The following is a 23,316-nucleotide window of genomic DNA, read 5'->3' on the forward strand; positions in this document are numbered from 1 at the left end:
CAAAACGAACGATTCAATGATTCAATGGATAAAAACACGCATTCATATAAATGAATAAAACATTTTTGTCTTGATAAATTTACAAAAACAATTATTATAATTATTAAATTTACAATGTGAAAATAATAAACACCAAAATACAAAAAAAAACACAAAAAACAAAAAAATGAAATTATTAAAATTTAAAACAAATGATTTCTTATTTTCGGGTGGTTTTGGAATACATTTTTAGATAGAAATGGAGCGGCTTTACGACTCTAAACAGGTCTCAGAATTATCCAAGAAATACTCGTACAGATATTCCAAAAATAATATCCACATTTTCAAAGGTTCATAGAGGTTCTCTGAGACCTGCAGACCAGACATGTCTATATAGACCCTGTAATGGATGCCGATCAGGAATATGCATACTAGAGCCCTGCTTGAACCCACAGTATTCATAAAATAGTAGCTAATGCGTTCGATCACTACGAATCCTAACTTCAGACGGATTCGGATCACTTCTAATCAGAAAACACCAAGTTACTCAAAACAGGATACGGAGTTCGTGTGCCTTCGTTTACATCTCACGGCGAAGACTCTTTTAGAGGCACGACTCGAGCAGCTTAATGGTTGGTTTTGTGGCAGCACTATTTCGAAAATATCCTGAGATCCTAGATCATTCCTTGAGCTGGAGCTGGCTGGAGCTATCGGCGGTAAAAGTGCCTGGTTTTAAAACTATTTAAGTTTAGTGGTGGTTCATTTAGGGTTACAAATATTTTGAATAAACTGTCGCAACGGTAGACGTGTCCAGAAGTGCCTCAAAAAAGGATCCAGAAGATGGATCAGGTATTGAATAATTGTTGGTAAATGGTCGATGCTTATGTGGAACAATGTTGAAGTATAGAACGATTTCCGATTCTTTAACGATAATTGCATATTGAAGAGAGGATGGTGTTTACTCCCATGTAGCCTCTTAAAAAAACAACTTCCGGAACGCTTGTTTGTATAAATTTGTTGTTTTGCATTTATTAATTTGTTTTAGTAAACTAATTGGCCAAGGCACACACAGAGTTGGTTTGTATTCTCCCCTTCAATTAGCTCGATTGGATCCTCTCGTCCCTCGTCTCACATTTAATATACTATATGCTACGTATTCGTACTATACATAATTAGATTGATAAAATATATATATACTATATGGGTAATCATATAAAAAACACACGCACACACAAACTGAGGCTAATTTAAACGGGGAAAACGCCCTACACTGCACTGCATGCTTCAGGGCAGGGCAACGCCAAAATATACGACAAACAAACCAAAAAAAACTGATGCACACCGCGCCTTAAGTGTTAGGAAATTAAACTAGATTATGGTTAGGCGGTTGGTTGTTCTATAAACTAAAAAACATCTTACGCGGTACACAACTTTAGCATAAATAAAAATGTATTGCATATACATACATGTACCTACTATATACTACAGATATATGTATATGTATAATGTGTAACTAGGCATACGGATTAAAATGTAGTTTGCTTTACAATATTACAATAACGCCTGCTCTTCCATTCCATTCCATTTAGTTCCGTTCTCGTTCCTCGTTCCTCCTTCCTCGTTCTGTGTTGAATTCTTCTTCTACTTTCATTCTCATTTAAACAATTTGATTTGGCATTCAACAAGTTGGTCTAACATTGCTATAGATATAGATACAGATACAGTATATACGTATAACATAGATATAGATATATAGTTTGTTCTTTTCTTGTTTTTGTGGGGATTGTTGGACACAAGTTCGAAGACAATTCAATAATGAGCAGTGACAGAGATGGGTGTGGGTTCATAGATAGAATAGCGCAGAGTGGTGTGGTTCTGGTTCTGGTTCTGTTAGATTAGATTAGGCTTATAAGACCCGCTTATATCGCTATCGCTCAACTTATAGTCGCCAATCGATGACATGATGTTCCGTGTCCATCCTAAATCCGAATCTGAATCTCTGCTCCGGTGGATGATGGCCTGGACTAACCAGCCTGCTGTATTAGTGGCCATCCATCGATTGGTCGCCTGGTCCCCTGGTCTCGGGCTGTAGAGTGGATTGGGCTTAGGTAAATTCGCTTCGCTCAGTGTGTGTAGAGGGTAGAGTACTCGTTTTAAGGCATTCTTTTGTTTGAGCACCAGAAATTGGTCCGATTCTTTCAGGTTCATGCACGACGCTTAGTAGACTGCAGATCGTGGATATGTACCATAGATATCTGTAGTTTAGAAAGTGTATTCCAAAGTTATGACTCGTTCTCGCTTCCCTCTCGTTGCTCGCTTCTCGCCTCTCGTTTCTTTTTTAGTTTTTTCTCTTTAAATTTATTCAGTTCATGCACTCAAGCATATGATATATTTGTATTTCTCTTCTCTCTTCTCTTTTTCTCCTATAAATTATATAATCTATATAGTTTCATTCTCCTGTGGGCTGGTCGTCACACATCGGACTCTCCTTTGTGACTATTTGACTAACAATTGATTGGGGGTGGTGGGTTCGGGGTTCGGGGTTCGGTATTCGGGATTCAAACGTAGACCGGCGCCTGATCGTCCGTCATATCCGGCTGCTGCTTGTCGTCGAAGAATCTCCTAAAGGTAAATTCGAAAAATCCATGGAATGGCCTGTCGTTCTGATCGATGTCGTCGCCGCTGCTCATGTTCGAGTCGTTCGAGCGCAGCTTGTCCGGATCGACCGGATCGAAGTTGGACGTGTCCGTGGGATGCTTGATTTCGGGTATGAAGGGCGCCTTCTGCTTCCTCATGTCCGCAAAATCGATGCCCTTGAAGAAGTCATGGCTCTTCACCTCGTCCACGCTCTTGCCCAGCCGCTTGTCCGCCGACGCACAGAGCCGCCGAATCAGATCGGTGGCCTCCCGCGAGAGTTCCGCCTGCGGCGGTATATGCAACGTTTTCTCCCAGTTTATGACCTGCAAAGTGGACCAAAATCGTTAGGTAAACCCATCATTCAGCGAAATATCAATCGTTTGTTCCACCTTCTGTTGCGTCTCCAGTGGGGTGTTGGCCAGGAAGGGCGGCTGCCCCACCAGCATCTCGTATAGAATCACTCCGACGCTCCAGTAGTCGCACAGCTGCGTGTAGCCGCTCCGCTCCAGCACCTCGGGCGCTATGTAGTTCGGTGTCCCCACCAGCGAGTGGGCCAAAACTCTTTGGTGATCGCGCATCCGTCGTCTATGGGATCACAGGGATTTCCAGATTAAAGAATAATCAAAGGGGGATGCAATTCATGGACTTACCGCTCCAGCACAGTGGGTTTGGGTCCATTCTCCGAGTAATCCTCCCAGGGTTCCATCGAGTCCTGACGCGAGTGATTGCCTATGGGGGGTGCAGTTGATTAGAAGAGCTCTCTTTCTGCTCTGCCTTCCTTTGCCTTACCATTCTCCTGATAGTACTTTGAGTTATGCGTCCATCGGAATCCCGTGCAAAGGCCGAAATCGGTGAGTTTTATGTGTCCGACACTGTCGATGAGTATGTTGTCAGGCTTGATGTCTCTGCAAGAAGGAGATCGGGAAATATATATATAAAGATCTGAACATTGAGTAAATGTATAGAAAACTGTCATCAGCTATCAAAAAGTTGCAATCACATCACGAATACGACCAGTTATAGTCAGACTATCTGTTGGAATGGCTGCGATTGTCTCTAAGAGACTGTTTTCAGAAGATTGGACATCAGTATTCGGTTCAAGGATAGTTATTACAGCTACTGTTTCTTAAGATTATGGTCAGTATGTTGTTATTTTATATGGGTTCGGTTCTCAATTATGGATGGGCTCTAGTCCATAGCCTATGGATTAGAATAGGATAACCTTGCATTCAAAAACACCTACATATTCGTAGAAAAAGTCAAGTTATAAATCGTCTGTATCAGATAAGGGTACAACAATTAGGGATTCAATAGATAAGATGTTCGGGGTACATATTTCATATCGGATAGAGTGCAAAATCATATCGAATAGAGGCAGTAATTGAACACATAATTAAATGATTAAATGATTTCAGATATCGAACAAATTGTGCTATCAAATTGAGTTAGAAATAAGATGGAACAGATTAGATCCAGCGTTTCGCTTGGACATAGACTGGACTCTCTGGACGGGACACTACCAATCCCTTAGTTGACGCAGAACTATGCCAAGGGGTATTACCTATGAATGAAGCCCATTTTGTGTACACTGTCCACGGCGCAGGTGACTTCCGCTATGTAGAAACGGGCCAGCTCCTCCTCGAAGATGCCCAGCTTGATCAGCAGCGACATGAGATCGCCACCTGAAGAGACGACAGGTTAGAGGTGGATAGATATACATGGGAGGGACGGGACGGCCTTACCGGGTATGTAGTCCATCACAAAGTATAAATTATCCTTATCCTGAAAACTATAGTAGAGCTTCACCACCCAGTTATTGTCGGCCTCCGCCAAGATATCACGTTCGGCTTTCACATGCGCCACTTGGTTGCGCTTGAGGACGTCGGCCTTGCGGAGCGTCTTCATGGCGTACAGATGGTTGGAGGTGTCGATCTTGCGGACGAGCGTCACCTCCCCAAAGGCACCGACGCCGATCGGCTTGATCTTCACGAACATGCTCTTGTCCATCTTGGCCCGCTTGAGGCGGATGTAGTTGCTCTCCTTCTGGTTGAGCATCTTCCGCATCTCGACCTGCGTCTCGTCCGGCAGCCCCACCTTGAGCATCTCCTTCTCCAGCTGGTTCTTGCGGTAGGTGCGCTGGCGGTACGACTTGATCACGTTCTCGATGTGCTGCTCCATGAAGAACTTGAAGGCCTGCGGCGAGTACTGCCGCATGCGCCCCTCCTTCCGCTCCTCCTCTTTCTCCTTGGAGATCTTCCGCTCGGGTATCGGCGATGCGTGCTTGATCTTCTTGCAGGCGGCGGCGGCGGCAGCGGCGGCCTTTGCTCCCGAAGAGGACGCTGTCGATGTGGAGCCATTGCTTCCGCCCGAACTGTTGGCTCCCGCCCCAGCTCCTCCCGCCCCGCCGTACTTGGCGGGCGGTATTGGCGGGGTGGTGGCAAGGTTGCTGTTTGTGATCTGAATGTTGTTGTTGTTGTTGCTGGCGGGTTTACTGTCGTTGTTGTTGTTGCTCTGGTAGGGGGGTGGGGGTGGAAGCTGTCTGCCAGGATTGCCATTGCTCGCCAGGGTTGCCTTCTGCTGTTGCTGCTGCTGCTGCTGTTGTTGTTGTTGCTGCTGCTGTTGTGCCTGCGCCTGAGGGGAAAAATGGATCATTCAATGATCAAACATCTCGATAAATACCGATACCCTTACCTGCTGTGCCTGTGCTTGAGCCTGGAGTGCTCTCAGTGCCTGGAGCTGCTGCTGCTGTTGCTGCTGTTGTTGCTGTTGCTGCTGCTGTTGCACCTGGACCTGCTGCGGATGCACAATGGCAGCCTTGGCCTGCATGCTCTTGGCATAGGAGGGGGGCTCCATGCAGGCGGGCTTGACGATCACGGACCCGTTGAGAGCGGATCCCATCAGCGGCGGCGTTGTGGGCGTGGGTGGCTTCACGGTGGACGATCCGACCACCACGGACCCCGTGTTCGGGACCACCAGGAGCGGCGAGTGCTGATGGGCGGCGGCTGCCGCTGCCTGCTGCTGCTGCTGCACCACCGCCGGCGACTTCTGGGGGTAGGATGGCGGGGCGGCCATGACGTGCACCGGACTGTTGCTGGCGGAGGCACTGACCGGCGACTGGGGCGCCACTGCCGTCTGGAGCACTGGCTTCTGCACCTGCGTGCTCTTCACGCTCTGCATGATGATGGGCTGCTGGGTGCGCGCCTGGTACGCCCTCGGCTGGGGCTTGGCTAGGCCCACGGACCCCGCGGAGACGGGCGGGGGTGGCAGGATGCCGCTGCTGTTGCTCACGGTGATGGGACTGGGCGATCCCGCCGACGTGGCCGAGTAGATGCCGCTGCTGGGGGACTTGCGGTAGTCCGACTGCTGCGACTGCGTCGGCGACTGGCGGGACTGCATCGAGGCCGTGTAGCTGGGCGGCGGCGGGGGCTGGCTGCTGGTCACCACCACCGTGTTGATGAGATACGGCGGCGGGGGCTCCACCGCGGCGCCGTTGCCTCCGCCGGGGTACATGTTGAGCACCTTCATCTGCTGCGAGAGCTGCTGCTGCGTCTTCAGCCCGTTCTGCGGGATGACCGGCGAGGTGCCGCGTGTCCCGGGCGCTCCTGGCGGTGGGGCTATCGCCGGCGGGCGGTTCAGCGCCGGCGACCTTCGCTTCACGTACGCCTGGTTCGTGGGCGGTGGCGGAGGGGGCGTGGCCGAGCTGGAGGCCGTCGGATTCCGTGGTGGCGGCGCCGGGGGAGCCGCATCGCTGAAGCTGCTCGGCGACGGGGAGTACGGACCCGTGGTGCTGGCCCGGCTGCCACCCCCGCCGCCGCCTCCTCCTCCGCCGAGGCCCTGGTGGGAGTGGGAGTGCGGGCTGTCGGACCGGGAGCTGCCGGCGCCCGAGTCCAGGGCCGGGCTGCAGCGCAGGTAGTGGCTGGGGGTGTCCCGCTCGATGCTCGGCTTGCGAATCAGCTTCGTGGGGATCAGGGGGTTCATCATCTTTGGCACGTGTCCGTTCGTCTGCAGGGCCACGCCCACACCAACGCCCACCACGGGCTGGCCGCCTACGATGGCGGGTGGCGGGGGGATGACCACATCCGGCGACGGGGACGCCGACGACGGTGGCTCCATGGGCGGCTTGACATGATGATAGTCCGGAGTAAGTGCATCATTGCGTCCATTGGTGGCTGTGTATCGCAGAGCTGTGTAATTCTGCAAAGGATGAACAACGAAGAGTGCTCGAATAAGTTTCAATCCAATCTTTAAATCCTTAAATTTTTAAATACTAAAAATTCGACCCCCATCACCCATAGGGGGCTACGCCTCTGCTCTGCTGATCAACATTCCTGCACCTTCCCGACTTGCAGGAGTGTGTGTGTGAATATCAAAAACTAAACAAAAGAGACGCATACAAAACAAAACAAAACCAAAGCAAAGGCAAAAGCAAAAGGAATAAGCAAAGAAGCAGCACCTAAAACAAAAGGCCGAAGAAACACCAGCGCGAAGCGACCGAAAAAGCATTGGAATCAAATTCTTGCCGTCGTATCGTCGAGAAATTCCTAAAAGTCAGGCGGCGCACACACCACACAGCGGGAGAGAGCGAGAGCGAGCGAACGAAACGAAACGAAAGGAAGGCAGGCGCAAGCCCAGGGTATATTAAATAAAAGGTAGGCCAGTCTGGCACATGCATACGCATAAGCATGCACGTGCAAGTCTAGAATGCAACGGGCCTCACTTCCGCACGAAACATACCCTGGACATGCCTGCAAGCAAGAGAGAGCAGAGCAGAGCAAAGAGAGGAACAAGCCATCGCCGGCTGCGACTGCGACTGCGACTTCGACAGCGGCTGCCAGATGCGCCAAGTGGAAGCCCAAACGAACGTCAGAGCGAGCGAGATGCAAGGCCAGGCAAGGGCAACCTTCGGCTTTGATTGTGTATGCGTGTGGTGTGTTGTGTTGTGTTGTGTCGTGTGTTCGTGTGTGCCTTGTTCTTGTTTCCTTCGCATATGCGTTGCTGTTGTTGTCGCTACCTCGGGCTCTGCCAGCGCTCTGCTGCTACCAGTTTTACGCGTTCTTTTGATGCCTCTTCTTCTTGATCTTCTTCAATCTGCTTTTGCCCTTTTGTGACTGATCTGATCCTCGATTTTATGACTTTACCTCTCTCGCTCACCCTCCCTCGCTTGCCTACACCGTTTACCCATTCCAGTAACTGCGGCTGCCTAACGGATGTTGACTTTTGGATACCCTACATAAGCTGGAGTGGATGTGTTCTTCTCTAAACACCATATGGAAACTGTAGTTGTTACATACATACGTGACTGTACTACTGCATACCCTGTACAAGGCTGGGCACAAATTCTTATATTACCCTCCATTTCACATGCATTTTCGTCTCAAGCGTTAAATATGCTTCAAATTGAAACCAAGGACGCGAAACCCAATAAAGAATAAGAAGACCCCCAGCAGATTTTCTGTCCGTCGCCCCCTCTCTATCTTCCTCCCCCTCTATCGTCTTACGAGCAAGCCAATTTACGGCAAATTAGCAAAAGCCAATGGGCACACTAAATCAACAAATGCCAACAAATGCAGGCAGCGAGCAACAAAAGGGGGGGAAAAAGTGTCGCCTACGCGAAATTTGCATTCCGCTAAATTCCCAAATAAAATAAATTGGATTTGTCTCGCGGTGGGCGCCAGGGGGCGGGACTTGTCCAACACTTTCGTTAATCCACTTAAGCGCCTTCTTTGCGGTTCTGGCGATTGGCAATTGCTTGCAATTGGCCATGCGATTACCGGGTGGGCAAGGTCAAAGGAATTTACAGATTACACAAAACAGCACACCCTCCCAGCCCATTCCTTCCCCGTAAAGAAGATGTGGATGATGCAACCTTGACCGAATTGCACATATGTATGTACAAACATATCTACTGTCTGCTACAGATCGAAGAACTACAGTGGTGCTCATACACTTAAGCCACAAGAACTACACCATGCATTTAAGCGAATATCAAGAAAAGTTTTTATTTTACAGCTCCCATTTTTTGTCTCAAATTAGTTCTATATGTCAGTGTTTTAATACAACAACAACCAAGTTATGAAAATATATAGTCAGCGAAATAATTAAAAAATCTGAAATTATCTCCAAAATATCCTGCTCATATACTTAAGCCACCTCAAAAAAAAATGGTTAAAAAAGTTAAAATTTGCTCAGTATTCCTAGTATTTTTAATAAAACTACTTTAATATTTTGTAGGATGACCTTTCTGCTTAAGAAAAGTGGAGCAACGCCTTGGTATTGAGCCTACAGGACGTGCCCACTGTTGAGGGGTGATTTTCCTTCATTCTTCCTGTAAAATTCAGCACAAATCCTTTTAATTGCTGTTTTTTTTTTGGGCAATGACTTGGTTTAGAATTCCCCACAAGTTCTCTATAGGGTTCTGGTCGGAACTCTGCGGAGACCATTACAAAACATTGATTCCCTCTTGGTTAAGCCACGACTTGACTATCCTGCAGCAATGTATCGGGTCGTTGTCCTGTCAAAATATCCAGGCAAGTGGCAAATTATCGGCATGTTCTCCAGATAATGTGTTACTCAGAATGTCCCTCTACATTTCGGCGTTCATAATACCTTGAATCTTCACCAGGAGACCTAAACACGATGCTGTCCATCATGAATGTTAAAAAGCGCCTTCAATTCGCCACAGTGCATACCCACCAAGGTCCTAATTTTTGAAATATGATTGTTTGGATCGAAAAATCCAAGTTTAATGTCTTTAGAAGTGATGGTAAACTATATTTACGACGTCCACCCAACAAATAATTACCTCCAGAATACACAAAGAAGACCGTTAAACATTGTGGCGCTTCGATCGTGGTCTGGGGCTGTTTCACCGCATCGTGTTTAGGTCTCCTGGTGAAGATTCAAGGTATTATGAACGCCGAAATGTAGAGGGACATTCTGAGTAACACATTATCTGGAGAACATGCCGATAATTTGCCACTTGCCTGGATATTTTGACAGGACAACGACCCGATACATTGCTGCAGGATAGTCAAGTCGTGGCTTAACCAAGAGGGAATCAATGTTTTGTAATGGTCTCCGCAGAGTTCCGACCAGAACCCTATAGAGAACTTGTGGGGAATTCTAAACCAAGTCATTGCCCAAAAAAAAAACAGCAATTAAAAGGATTTGTGCTGAATTTTACAGGAAGAATGAAGGAAAATCACCCCTCAACAGTGGGCACGTCCTGTAGGCTCAATACCAAGGCGTTGCTCCACTTTTCTTAAGCAGAAAGGTCATCCTACAAAATATTAAAGTAGTTTTATTAAAAATACTAGGAATACTGAGCAAATTTTAACTTTTTTAACCATTTTTTTTTGAGGTGGCTTAAGTATATGAGCAGGATATTTTGGAGATAATTTCAGATTTTTTAATTATTTCGCTGACTATATATTTTCATAACTTGGTTGTTGTTGTATTAAAACACTGACATATAGAACTAATTTGAGACAAAAAATGGGAGCTGTAAAATAAAAACTTTTCTTGATATTCGCTTAAATGCATGGTGTAGTTCTTGTGGCTTAAGTGTATGAGCACCACTGTATATAGAGACGATAGGGAGAGAGAGAGCGCTGCGAGCGACGGAAGAGAGAGAGGGAAGCAGTACGTTTGGTATTTATCAAAAAATCCCAACAAACGCCAACAAAATACATCAAAAATCGAAATTCTTGGCAAGGGGCAAATATTTGTGTAAAATGTGGCCACAGTGAGCACTTGATAAAACGAACTACCGATGAAATAGGAATAGAGATCGATTGCAGATCGAAAGACGTCAACGATATGTGGAATGATATTTCGTAGCAGAAGTAAAGATTGATGGAAGATAAATCAGAGATCTGATTAGTAGTAGAACTATAAAACATCGACACATTTAGAATTGGATTTCATGTAGAACTAAGCGAGTGTCCCCACTTGAGACTGTCTACTGTAGAAATTTCTTCAAGATGCGGGTGAACACTGGGAATATCTCGCACTGATCGGACCAGATCATGCCACACCATACCATACCATACCATACCATACCATATCATACCATGTACCAAAAGGCACTACAGGAGTCATAGGCATAGGCCAAACATTCTGTCTGTTTGTTTGTGTTTGTGTTTGTATTCCAGGCGAGTGTGTATGGGCTTGTCCGTCTTGTTGTCTTTTGTTATTATTAGAGGCAGAACACACACACACACAGAACCCACACACAGATACTCGTGTATATAGAAAACATTCTTTTTTCGGCGATTGCTTCGTCCGATATATGTATGTATGTGCGTGCATATGTTTGTCGGCTGAGAGCATAGCATACGAAGTATTCGTATATTTAGGTGAAAATTCCTAAGAAAATAGCTAAAAACACAGCGCCCAGCCGCAGAAACACTAATGAAAGGAGAAGGCGAAGGCGAAAGCGAGAAAGCAGAAGAAAGCAACCCAACGACAGGTTCAACAAATTTTTCGCACGAATATCGCGCAAATTAGTCGAAAATTGCCCCCCAAGGAATTCCATTTTGGCTCGAAAATGTAAAATCTGTCCATGTCCGTGTCCCCCCCCCCCCATAAAAGATTCAAAGACAGCAGATACAGTGTGTACAGTGGCCTACAGTGGCGTTGAGAAGTATGCGAACCTCGTAGATTTGTGCCGTTTGGCTCCTTGAACACCTGGCTTTCCTTCGAACACTATTATTGATAGAGCAAAGGCCTCTAGAGTGAGAGATTTCAGTTCGATATACAACTATCCTTCAATCCATTGAATCCCCATCATGCTTTGGCAATTACTTCCCCTACGATCGCATACTTCTTCCAACCACTGTTGGCCGCACACACTCCTTATATAAATAGACGATTAGATGGATGAATTCGCACCAAATCTAAAATTGGGTTTGGGGATTACATGTTCGCGGCGGCGGGCCATAACCGGACCAAATAAGAGTCACCGCCGATCATATGGTCTCTGGGTGTCGTATGGGGATCGACGGAGAGATCGCCGGATCGATGGTCAAACGCACACATTTTCCTCACTTTGTTTACTAATTTATTTATGGATTATTTTAATTTTTATTGTAATGGCTGCGTGCCACCGATGACTGCCACACTGCGTTGGCGTTTGCCGCTTGTTTATTTTGTTGCCTTTTTTGCGTTTGATTTTTTATTTATTATCGGCATTTGTTATTTTAATTAATTTCTGCGCATACTTCTGCCGCAGCTCGGTGCGGCCGGGGTACACTTGGAGAAACAAGGGGGTACCAGGTTGATCTCAGTGTATGATCTTCGGCACCTCTGATGATCCGTTATTCTTGTCATTTGCCTATTCGCATGCCCAAACTGTTTTGGGAGAGAGGATGGATCATCGCTCAGAGAGGATCAAAGGAGTTAGAGGTAATAAGAGGCGTCTTAGGCCTTGGTATTGCTAGGAAGTCGGTTTGAGCAGCACCAGAGAGAGCAGAGTCAAGCAAAGCTCTCCTCTCTCAAAACTCATACTTGAAACTCAATACTGAGCATGATCCTCTCTCAAATATTAGAAGATGCTCAGTACCTTCGAAATAGTGGATCCATGATATATTTTTCTATATATTTCTACTGATCTTCGGGACATCAGAAAACATTTTGCATTATCTTACGATTCGTTCCATAAATACAAATTTCCAGGTTCGCCATTCTCCCTTCAACGGAGACACACACTGAATCCATAAATGTCGACCCAAAAGACCTTCCACTGCATATAACACCATTTTTATCAAGTGAAAATTCTTTCGAAAACAGTGCATATTTTTCTCCCAGTGCATGGGTTGACCATTATTGATGTGCAGATATTTATAGCCCGGCCAGAATGTCTGCGACGGCTCCCCTCTCCCCACCCCCCAGTCCCCCCTTCGAAATGCCGCCAAAATCTAGGCAGGGAGGGAGGGGAGGGCGGAACGTTTTGCGTGGGCGGTGGACATGGCCGCTGAAAAGTGTTGATCGGCGATCGGGTGGCGGCGGTGCATAAATTCCGTATTTATTTATCGTTCAATCGTTTATCGCTTTGACATACGCCCTGCCCCCACACAGCTGTTGGCTGCACTGCGGCGCGGGAGGGGGGAGGAGGCCGGGGGGATGCCTATATATGAGCAGATTATGGGTTTCTGGTATTTAGCCGCTCAGCATGACCAATTAGCCAGTCCATTGTGCCGCCAGAGGCAGAAGCAGAGGCGTGTAGGCAGCCAGACATCGGGCGAAAGTTGGCCGAAAACCTAAAGCCAGAGAGGCGACAGCAGCGACCATGGCCAATGCCAGGCAATTGCAGCATTAAATTGTGGCCTGTCCAAAACTGGCCAAGTCATAACAATTAGCCAACATCCACATATGCCCCCCTGCATGCCCCCCCCCCCCCTGCATCGCCCAACAAACATATTTTTTTATGGCCAAAAACCTGAGCACCGCCCCAAACGCTTGGATTAAGAGAAATCTCCTTCTGCTTCTGCTTCTCGCCTGCCTCTGCCTCTGCCTCTTCCTCTTCCTCTCTGTCTTGTGGAATGCTTTTGGGGGCTGATCCTCAGAGTCGGAGTCGGAGTCGCAGTCGGAGTTGGAGTTGGAGCCAGGGTCCAGTCGGGAATCCAGCGATAATTTACAGTCGCAGCAAACAGTAGCTGGCAGCAAGTGGTGGATCGTAAAATTGTTAATTGATGACCCGTCAGATAATATTTAAGAATTTTTATGATGTCCTCCCCCGTCCCTGGCTCCCCTGCCGCCTGCCTGCTTTTACAGCCCGTTTCAGATATTTAGGAATTCCGCCAGCGATCGATATCTTCTAATGGAAGTGCAATGACGACGATGACGATGTTAATGGCCCAGAGCGGAAAGCCAAACAAATTGAATTAGTTATCAGTTATGGCCAAAACATTCCGCACATCGGGAATGTGAAGTTTTTCCATAATTGCGATTATTACGAATCGAAATGAGGCATTCATTAGGTTTTCCATTGGATAAATTATGATAAAATGGAATCGTTCTGATGGAATGTGAATCATCAAAAGTGAATCAATTATCGATTCTAAAGTGAATCAAAGACACTTCCCAAAACAATTAACGATGATAAATGGGCTTATGAGTAGAGAAATCCATCCAAAAACAGCTTGAGCTTGGGAATCTAAATGATATCTGTTTTCGTATGGGTTACACGTTTTTTAATGTTCAGGGGTCTGTTCAGGAAACAATGAATAATGTTCCACAAGGCACACAGCTGATACTCTGTGGCACATGGCGGCTCTCGAACATTCGCATCGAGCGAGTCGGTATTTTCTATGATTAAATACTAAAACGATACCGATATTATACCACTTCGATGGGGATTATCGCTTTAACCATCGCATCGAAGATTTAAAATGATCCAAAGCAGATTCTACAACATGTAGCTCCAAAAGAGCACAAATCGGGCCAATACTCGATCTATATTTATCGATAAACGAGTCTGAAAGATATGTTTAGATAACTCGGTATCGATAGCTTCTTTTCAGATAAGATTTGGCAGTATTCTTCTAGAAATACATCAAAGTTTTGCCCATGAAAGCCATCGCTTTTGAAGAAATGCAGTAATTCCTTTATTCTTGGGAATTTATAGAACTGATTGGAAAAACGATAAGTTCGAGCGCAGCAATGATCGATTAATGTAAGATGTCAGTCCATTTGAGCAGGTTATCAGTGCATTTCAGCAAGTATTCGAATGAATATCATATTTAAACAACTTCAAACTCTGATATAAAGCCAAAGACACATATCTTACACTCCTGAAACGCACTGTAGCTGTTGCAACGCACTGAATCGAAGTATGGGGACACCGATAGACAGGGAGGGAGGGAGAGACCCGTTCGAGCCGAACAGTTAATAAATGATTATTGCTAGTTGTTTGGCTAATTGCAGAGATGGTGCTGAAATTTACAGCGGATCGTGCGAGATCATTCCGATCATTAGTCATCGCCTCCGACCTCTCTTTCGCTCTCTCTCTCTCTCTCCATCTCTTCTTCGCTTTGGTTTTCATTGAAATCAATAGAAAATCCACTCATCCCGCGATCCGCCAAGCGATCGCTCCTTCAGCTCTGATCCGATTCGATCTGTTTCTGTTCTTTCCAATCTTTTTGGCTCACTTTTTTGTTGGATGATTTTCGGTGTGACGTCAATGGATGGAATCCAGGGCGATCGCGTGTACGCACACACTCGTCGCTCTTTCTCTCTGGCTTGCTGGACACCACTCTGTCTGGCAGCAGTCGGTGCCACCAGCCTCCCACTCATTCTCGCAGAAGGCAGAAGGTCAATTGCATTTCGTTTGTCAGTTCATTAATTTCATTCCCATTCCTCTCTCTCTCTCTGTCTCTCACTGCTCTCTGCGTTTAATTTTAGCTCATTTCGTGGCTCTCCCACTCTCTCTGTTTGTTCAACTCCTCCTGCCACCCACCTCCTCCTCCTCCTCCTCCTCCTCCTACTGACCTTGTTCTATCAGGTGAAAAATCTATGGCTCGTGCCAGTTTCCAGTGAAATTTCAATCTATTTCCAAGGGGTATTTCAGCTGAAAGTGAACCAGCTACTATATATATTCCTGATCTGCATAGATGGATGAGGCATCATCTATAAGGCATAATCATCTCATGGCCTCATGGCCGCCTTTCTGTCTGTCGAGTTCTGTGGTTAAGAAACTGCTAGGACTAGCGTGATCCGATACGATCGCTAAGGCCCACAGATATGATCGGTTGAAAGATCAATCAGAAAATTAAGACTAGCTAGAAAAAATCGGTTGTTGATCTTTCCTATGGATCTACATAACTATTGATCCTTCATAGAACATCTTCAACTTATTGAGACTAAAATCTATTCAGAGTTCACACAAATTTGATGGAAGTCCAGCCAAATTATACAAAAATCATGAGATCGCAGATCATAAATCACTGATCTTTCCTATATTTTGTAATAGTATTGAGTATTTTCACTGTATTTTCAGCTGTAGAGCTGCTAGGAATCTGTTAGGAGTTCTCTGCCATTCCGCATCGCTTCTGTACTCCGAAACAGCATCCAAATTTTCGGATCTCCCATTCCTCCACTCAAAAATTCCATTTAAATTCCACCCACATCAATCTGTATTGTTGTTGGCTCTCGGATTCTGTTTGTGGCTTGCATTTTATCATCTACTTGTTAGGTTTTTATTAGTTGTCGTGATTTTTCCTTTTGTGTCTGTCTTGGCGCACCACACGGAGAGCGGAGGGGAGCGGCTATAAAATGTTTTGATAAGCATTGTTAATGGCATAACTTCGACTCGAATGAACAAAACCCGAGGCTGGCAATGAGTGGACTTTAATCCAAGATGATCCCCGCCGAGTCGAGAGGCGGCGTGCATAATACCAGGCTAAATGGTTGTTGGTTGAATGCTTTAACATCTTCTACGGCTGCTCTTTGGAAACAGCACCACGCATTGAGGGGTTCTTTGGATGAGTCACCACTATGGAAATTCCTGGGAGTTGATAAGAATTTTCACTTGACACTTTCACACTGGTCTGATCTTCGTAGATCCGTCCACGAACTTTTACTCCAGTTGATCGATTTCTTACCTGATTATTTCTTTGATTGTTTTGTACTTCGAATCGTGTTAGATCCTGCTTGATGCTCTCGAGGGCTTCCGCTGTGTATTTATCATTGGGGCGACCGCCCCTTTTCTCCCCCGCTGGATGCATTCTGCTGCTGCTGCTGCTGCTGCGTCTTCTGCTGCGTCTTCTCTCTGCGGTATTTTCCACTCATATCACAAAATACTCTTCTCTGCTCAGCTCTCACTCACACACACACACACGCACACGCACACACACACGAACGCACACACGACGGGCGCGCGAACACTAAGGCACTCGTTTCTCTCGCTCCCACATCAGGGGAGAGATTTTCGTATGTAAATAAATATGTTTTATGTTTACCCTCCTTTGCGGGGATTTACTTTGCTAAAATATTCACTTGTGTACGAGTAAATAGATATGTAAATAAATAAATTATTTAATCAACATTTGTGGCTCTCGCTTTGTTGCTTCTTTCGCTCTTCTTCTTGTGTATATTCTTAGGCACTTTTCTGCATTTGCATTTCTATTGTGGGCGACTTTATAATGAACTACTTAGGCGTGCTTATGCGAAGGTTTATGGTGTTCTATTATCTTTATTGTTGCTGCTGATCTTGAGATTGTTGATCTCAATAAAGATAAATGTCTTTGCATTGCTCCCGCTTGTCGCTGTGTAGGCTCAGTGGGAGCTTTTTCCGTGGCTTTGTTTTGCTTTGCTCCCGCTTTGCTCTCTCAGTGGGCTTAACGGGAGCTTTTGCTCTGGTTATGGATGATATTAACGGTTACTCTTGTCGCCCCCCTCGCTATAATTTCTGCCGCTTTGCACTCGTTCTCGTTGCTCTTTTACTCGCTGTAGTTTTTGTTTTACTGTTTTACTTTTCTTTTGATTTTTTTGGTATTCCTTTTCGCGTTCCCTTTTATTTGCGTTTCAAATCGTATTATTTATCACTCGCGACGCGAAAAACGCACAGAACACCCCGTCCAAAAGGCACTTCTTCACATTTGCATTTCCAACAAAAACTTCTTCATTTTGCATGTAAATAATTCCTCTTTTCTTCGCATTTTGTATTCGATTTATTTCGGTTGTTTTTTTTTTTTATCACAATTCAAATTTTATGCAAACGCAAAAGAGTCGCTCGCTCGCTGGCTGGCGATGAATGGCCGGGCTGGCGGTATACGAATACGATTTGAATATTTGAATACCAAAATATTAGTTGATTTTTTGTTTAATTCGATTTGATTCTTGAGCGGTCTGCGGCCACAGTGGAATTTTAATTGATCGACGGCCGGACCCACAGACACACACACACACTCACACTCGCAGAACAGACGACGTGAAGGCTGAAAATAGACGGAAAAAAACAAAAACAAAGATGTGAAAATTGTGATCAAACAGAAATTGTCACACGCTATGGCCGAGGACGCGTTTCGGACGCGTTTAAAGCAGCCCCAAAACAGCAAAGTCATTCGGTAAACGCACACGCCAGAATGCTGTCTCGCTCACGCAAACGCAGGGATATACTCATGTAGTTGTCTCGCTTCCACATGCACTCATACACAAGAAGTACCAAACGGTAAGCCTAACGGTACGCACCCACCATACGGTAATAATTTCCCTCAAATATCCCTCGCAGACACACACACCCACAACAACACTCTCCAACATATGTACCGTAATCCCATCATTTACATGCCAGAGACGTGAGTCAGAGCACAGCAGACAGCTCAAGAGAGCCGGCCCCTGGCCGGAAAAGCCTCACTCATTGTTCCTAATGACCCACGAACGGGGAGGAAGAGACAAAAGACCAAGAGGAAGTTCACCTGGAAACGGTTTCGCAGAAGAGAGATCGCGCTGCATCACCTGAGAGGGGGGGGGGGGGGCGGACAGTAAGACGCGTGCACATAATTTATGCGTAGCGGCATTATGTCATCCCCGAATTCGAAATCGAAATCGAATTTCTGGGGAAATGAACACAACAAAAAATCCCCGCACCAACATCATTTTTACGATGAACCATTAAATTCACACTATCCCAAAGGGGGGGGAGGGGGAATGGCGTGCGCACCTGACTATGAAATAGCCATCAATATATGTATCTGAGAGATACTACGTAAACACAAAACAACATTCCGAATTTGTGCCAAGTGCAAATGAGGAGGGAAATATGAGAGAAAGATTGGGATACCCTTTTGCAGATCCGATTGGGATGAGGGGATGATTTCGGGTAGATGGGTGGCCCACTATCTTCGAAAATGTGGATGCCACCACCTTTCGTCGGTACACATTCCTCAAGAGAACAGATCTCTGCGGGCCCTAGACATCTGTCAACATTTAGCGGGTCTCGGATCTTTAAACAATATTTTGATTGCCCCCCAACATAAAAAGCAAAAACAAGAACGGAAAATATGAGTTTAATTATTCTGTTGACAAAAGTGGAATTCTGCGTTTACTTTAATTCCTTTACTTTTTCCATTTTTGCCATGGAATGTGTACCCGTAGCCGGCCGTACAATAGATGATAACACCGGGGAGCAGAGAGATAGAGATACAATATGTACATATGTGGGATTGTAGATCTGGTTGGGTAAACACCTCTCTTCCACGCGCCATATCCGCGAATGTCAACAGCGCACGACCCTGGTGGGGTGGGGGGTGTACAGTACAGTATACTCTGTACATAGGTGTCCCGTCCCCCTATCGCGGTCCACCTCCCCAACTTGGGATATTTTGCACATTCCACGAATTCTACAAAATATTTTTGCGCAAATATATTTGCATGTGGGAGTGGGTATACGAACGAGTACATATATTATATATCCGATAACTAATTAACAATACAAATAGCGAATACCCTGGCATTCCACTCGCGTGCTCTCTCTATCTGTCTATCTCTCTTCCTCTCTCCAATGCCCATTGCCATTGTGAGGGATATTTTGATTTTGATGGGTTATTAAGCGACTCGACGCTTTGGGAATTTTTAATTGTTTAATTGCGTCCAAAGCTCGGGCCTTGCCTCAGGCCTCCCTCCCCCACATAAAAGAGAAGCTGCCGCTTAAGCGGAATTCTTTATTTAGCATTAATTGAGACATTTTATTAGCAATTATCCGAATTGAACATTTACCAATGGCTAATCAGGAAACGAGAGGACATTTTCCCACAGCTTTGAGTGATCTTTTAATGGCAGGGAATTTCCCATCAAAATGTAAATATGTATGTGTATTTGGAAGGACAATCTCCATTCCAGCATTCCCTACTGTTAATCTCTCTGTTGTTCTGTTAGCGTATAACAGCCTCTGTAAAGAGAGCAATTGAGTGCAGCCAGCAGGGGGCAAACACTCAAATACGCACTCACACACGCACACACACACACACCCCACGAAGAAGTGTGCGACGTCAACGCCTGCCGCAACGCAACGCAACGCAGTGTCTTCTAGCTGTGTAGCATATTTCAGGCTAGATCTAGCCTTTTTAAAGTGGAATGGCTTATAAAATTTCCAAAATTCTCATATAAACTGTCTACATTACTAGTAAATTTATATTGCATCTCTTCTGAACTGAACTTGATCTTTGGCTCTATATATCAGCAGTTAAGGCCGTTAGACCATCGAATATTTAATATTTTTTCGAATCCAGCTTGTATCGACTCTGAAATTCTCCCAGCACTGCCTACTAGCTCTCGGCGGCAGAAGATAAAAATAGTATTAGTTGCTGATTATTATTGCAAAAATGCGCATTCCACGGCAACTTATTCCACAAGGGAAGTGGGAGAGAGAGGCAGAAAGGCGGCTCGGCTCGGCTCGGCTGCTGTTGCTGTTGCTCTACTCTACGCGTTCACTTCTCTATCTCTCTCTCTCTGACTCTCTGTGTTTTCGTTTCGTTTTCCCTTTTTTCAAGCACTCTCACACACACACACACACACACCCATACAGAGCGACTGCAGCATGTTTCAAAATGTGTGGAAAAGAGGAGGAAGCATAGAGGAGTGAACGGGGGGAGAATTGAAGCAAGCAAGAAAAACGAGCTAAATTGCATTTTCGTCGTCGTCGTCGTCGTCGTCGTTGTTGTTGTCGCTCGGCTAAGATGGGAGGGCAGTGGCGTCGCCCAGGGGGGGTGGTGGGAGGTTTGTGGAAGGCATTGCAGAGCTGGTCATCAATGGCCGCCCACCCAGCCCCCTCCTCGACCGGTCGGACGCGTGAACGGACACGCTCAGATCGGACTGGAAATGTGTGCTCTCTGTCTTACACCCTAGAAAGAAGGAGTACCAGAGATCGATAGGAGAAGTGGGAGTATTTCGAGAGAGAAAGAGTGCTTTGAAGCTTAGGAAAAGGGTATCCCTAGTACGTCACAGCCCACTCCAAATCTTCCTTCATTCCTTTCTTGTTTTATCGTTCATTTACTTTTAAGAGCAGCAGCAACAACAACAACAACGAGCCTCGCCACAAAACCTCACCTGTTCCATGCTGCCGCCGCTGGCAGCGTACCAGCAGAGCACCAGCCACTCACACACACGCACACATACACTCTCGCATAATCCACTACGAATTGCATGCTGGAATGTGAATGGAATCTCAACAATTTTTAGCGTCGGCTGACGATGACGCCGCAGCAACAGCAACAGCAACAACATTTTGCACGTTCGGAATGGAAAGGAACGGAACGGGGGAGGGGAGTCGTCGGGGGCCTGGAAGCCTGGTCAAGCTCTTTTTGGCTCGAAGACAGTGACTTTTTTTGGGGCTTGGCTTTAACCAAATTGCAACATTTACATTTCAACTGTCATGTCTGCCCGCCCGATCCGATCCGAACCCCTTTCCGCTTCCATAAATCCCCTGCCTGGGAAATTATTGTCGCTTTGACATTGAGCGCATTTCTCACAGCAGAGACGTCAACGTCTGCGGCGCTGCTTCTAATTACAAAGTGATCCAAAGGAGAGGAGAGGGACGCGGTATGGCGTGGAGAGAGCATGCAGTTACTTGTGCCACATTTTTGCATCTCTCATATTCACATTTACCCTGTTTTTGCTGTTGCTTTTGTTGTAGATTTGTCTCCATATTTCTTTTGACATTTTTTTTTTTTGTTATTCGTATGTAAATCAGAGGTGCAGCTGCCTGCACGCCTGCCTGCCCAGGGTTGCATCAGCGCGAGAGATAGACATTGTTGTAGGTACAGTGGAGAGTGGCCAAGTGCGAACACAGAACTATGGATATGTTTTCTCAAACGGTTCTCCTGCCTCCCAATTGCTGTTCTCACTTTATTGGAAAAATCTTCCAGATTCACTAAAAACTTGCATATTCCCTTGAGGCAGTCACCACTGTACCCCTCGGCATGTTCTGTTCTTTTCACTGTTTGTCTTGTTTTTCTCATTCCCCCCAATTACGCTTGTTCTTGTTGTTGTTGCAGTAATTCTCGCTCTTGTTTTTCACGATTTATTATGGTTTTTCTTTGCCGTTTTTTTTTTCTTTCCTAAAGAATTGCAATTGTAAACGCCCACGAGACGGGTTTTTGACACCTGAATTATTGCCGCAATTTGTTGCAGTTGACATTTGTCTGCCGAGGGGTGGTGCTACGGAGAGGGGCAACCTCCACTCACAAAAGTGCAGCAGGTTCAAGACACAATGATGCGTGCGCGAGTGCGTGCGTTCGGGGGCAGAGTTTGACCTTGCGACAAGGAAGCTTCCTTTTCGTAAGCACCGTTCTTTAACTATTTAAAAACTAGTGTGAATAGTTTTGCACACACTGAGACAGCAGCTGAAGAATTTGTAATCCGATTGGGTGTAGTAACATGGGTGAGGGGGGAATATCAACTCCTAGGGCACTCCTTGTGCGGGAGAACGTACTCTGGTCATTCCTCACCTCGTATTTAATACACTTTGGCCAGGAGGAGGCCTGTTCTGTTTCTGTGATCCCCTCTCTATCCCACACTCCAACTCTAATCACACACACACACACACACACACACACGAAATAGTTGAGAGAGCGAGAGAAATATGTAAATACTGGATCCAGGGGGGGCAGGGAATTCAGGCATTTGGTATTTTTATGGCAAATCAAACATTTTGTAAACCAAAATGCACTCACTAATACACACAAATACTATAGATCACACTCGATCAGTACTCTTGCACAAATGCAAAAGTTAACAGTGGCACACACACTCTCTCATGCATACAGCTTAACAGTCCTCACGCACACACCTAACCCACATACATTTCCCAGCAGTTTTTGCATTTCGTTTTTAAACACTTTTTCCACAGATTTGCTGCGTTTTTCCTTCAGCTTTTTTTCGAGAGAAATACATTCTCACAAACGATGGCCACAATGGGGGTATGAAGGAGACATACAATTGGAAATACACATGCACACACGAACACCGCCACACCAGCGCACACTCTCGCAATCGAACTGTTGCATTTTTGTTGCTTTTGGAAAATACACAAATTGCGCACACGTTTCGTATGCAAACGTTGCATTTTCCACCTCAACCGTGATTTACCTTCACGCAGCGAGTTTCCCAGCACTTCTCCTGCCACTTTTCTTCTATATTTTTGGTTACTTGGCTCTTTGTTCTCGCCTTTTTCTTCAACTGGGGAACACCACAAACCACACACACGGAACGGAGCACTGAGTAGTATTTTTTTTTTTGTTGGTTGTTGTTGACAAATTGCTCAATGGCTTTCTCTTCACTGCCCCCCCGATGGGTGGCACTTGCCGACGAACACCAAGGCTATAACGTTGCGCACGAGCATATTTTTGTCGATTTTCCGTGCGCGTTTTCAATAAAATTGATAAAAATAAGCTGCTCCGATCACTTTTTGTTGCTGGCTTTTGGATCATCAGATCAGCTGTGACCACGAATTTTTCGATAAAATATACCGTCTGACCCTCAGAAATATACCAAAATATACCGTCTCATTGTCAAAATATACCGTAAGTATACTATTCAATCATACATATTCCTCGTTTTTGATATTCCGTTGAATAATTCTGTCGATCTAAGACATTCAGTTTTGCCCACATAGTTTTATCCCATTGATGAAGGAATTTGCTACTACATATGCTTCCTTTAAGTACTCCCTTTTAATTAATTGTGTCTAAAACGATGTTTTAA

At 45.6% G+C, this 23,316-nt stretch overlaps 1 protein-coding gene across 1 annotated transcript; it reads right to left on the reverse strand.

Annotated features, from left to right (window-relative positions):
- Positions 1-978: 978 nt before the first annotated feature.
- Positions 979-23,084, reverse strand: wts (serine/threonine-protein kinase warts). Its single transcript, XM_001357558.4, has 9 exons — positions 22,702-23,084; positions 16,218-17,552; positions 5,308-6,810; positions 4,359-5,247; positions 4,178-4,298; positions 3,406-3,521; positions 3,267-3,345; positions 3,006-3,201; positions 979-2,939 (listed from the first exon to the last, which is right to left on the reverse strand). The coding sequence occupies exons 2-9, from the start codon at positions 16,338-16,340 to the stop codon at positions 2,538-2,540; spliced, it is 3,429 nt and encodes a 1,142-aa protein (XP_001357595.4). The 5' UTR covers positions 16,341-17,552; positions 22,702-23,084; the 3' UTR covers positions 979-2,537.
- Positions 23,085-23,316: the final 232 nt, after the last annotated feature.

The sequence above is a fragment of the Drosophila pseudoobscura genome, chromosome 2 (assembly GCF_009870125.1).
Source record: "Drosophila pseudoobscura strain MV-25-SWS-2005 chromosome 2, UCI_Dpse_MV25, whole genome shotgun sequence".
NCBI lineage: Eukaryota > Metazoa > Arthropoda > Insecta > Diptera > Drosophilidae > Drosophila > Drosophila pseudoobscura.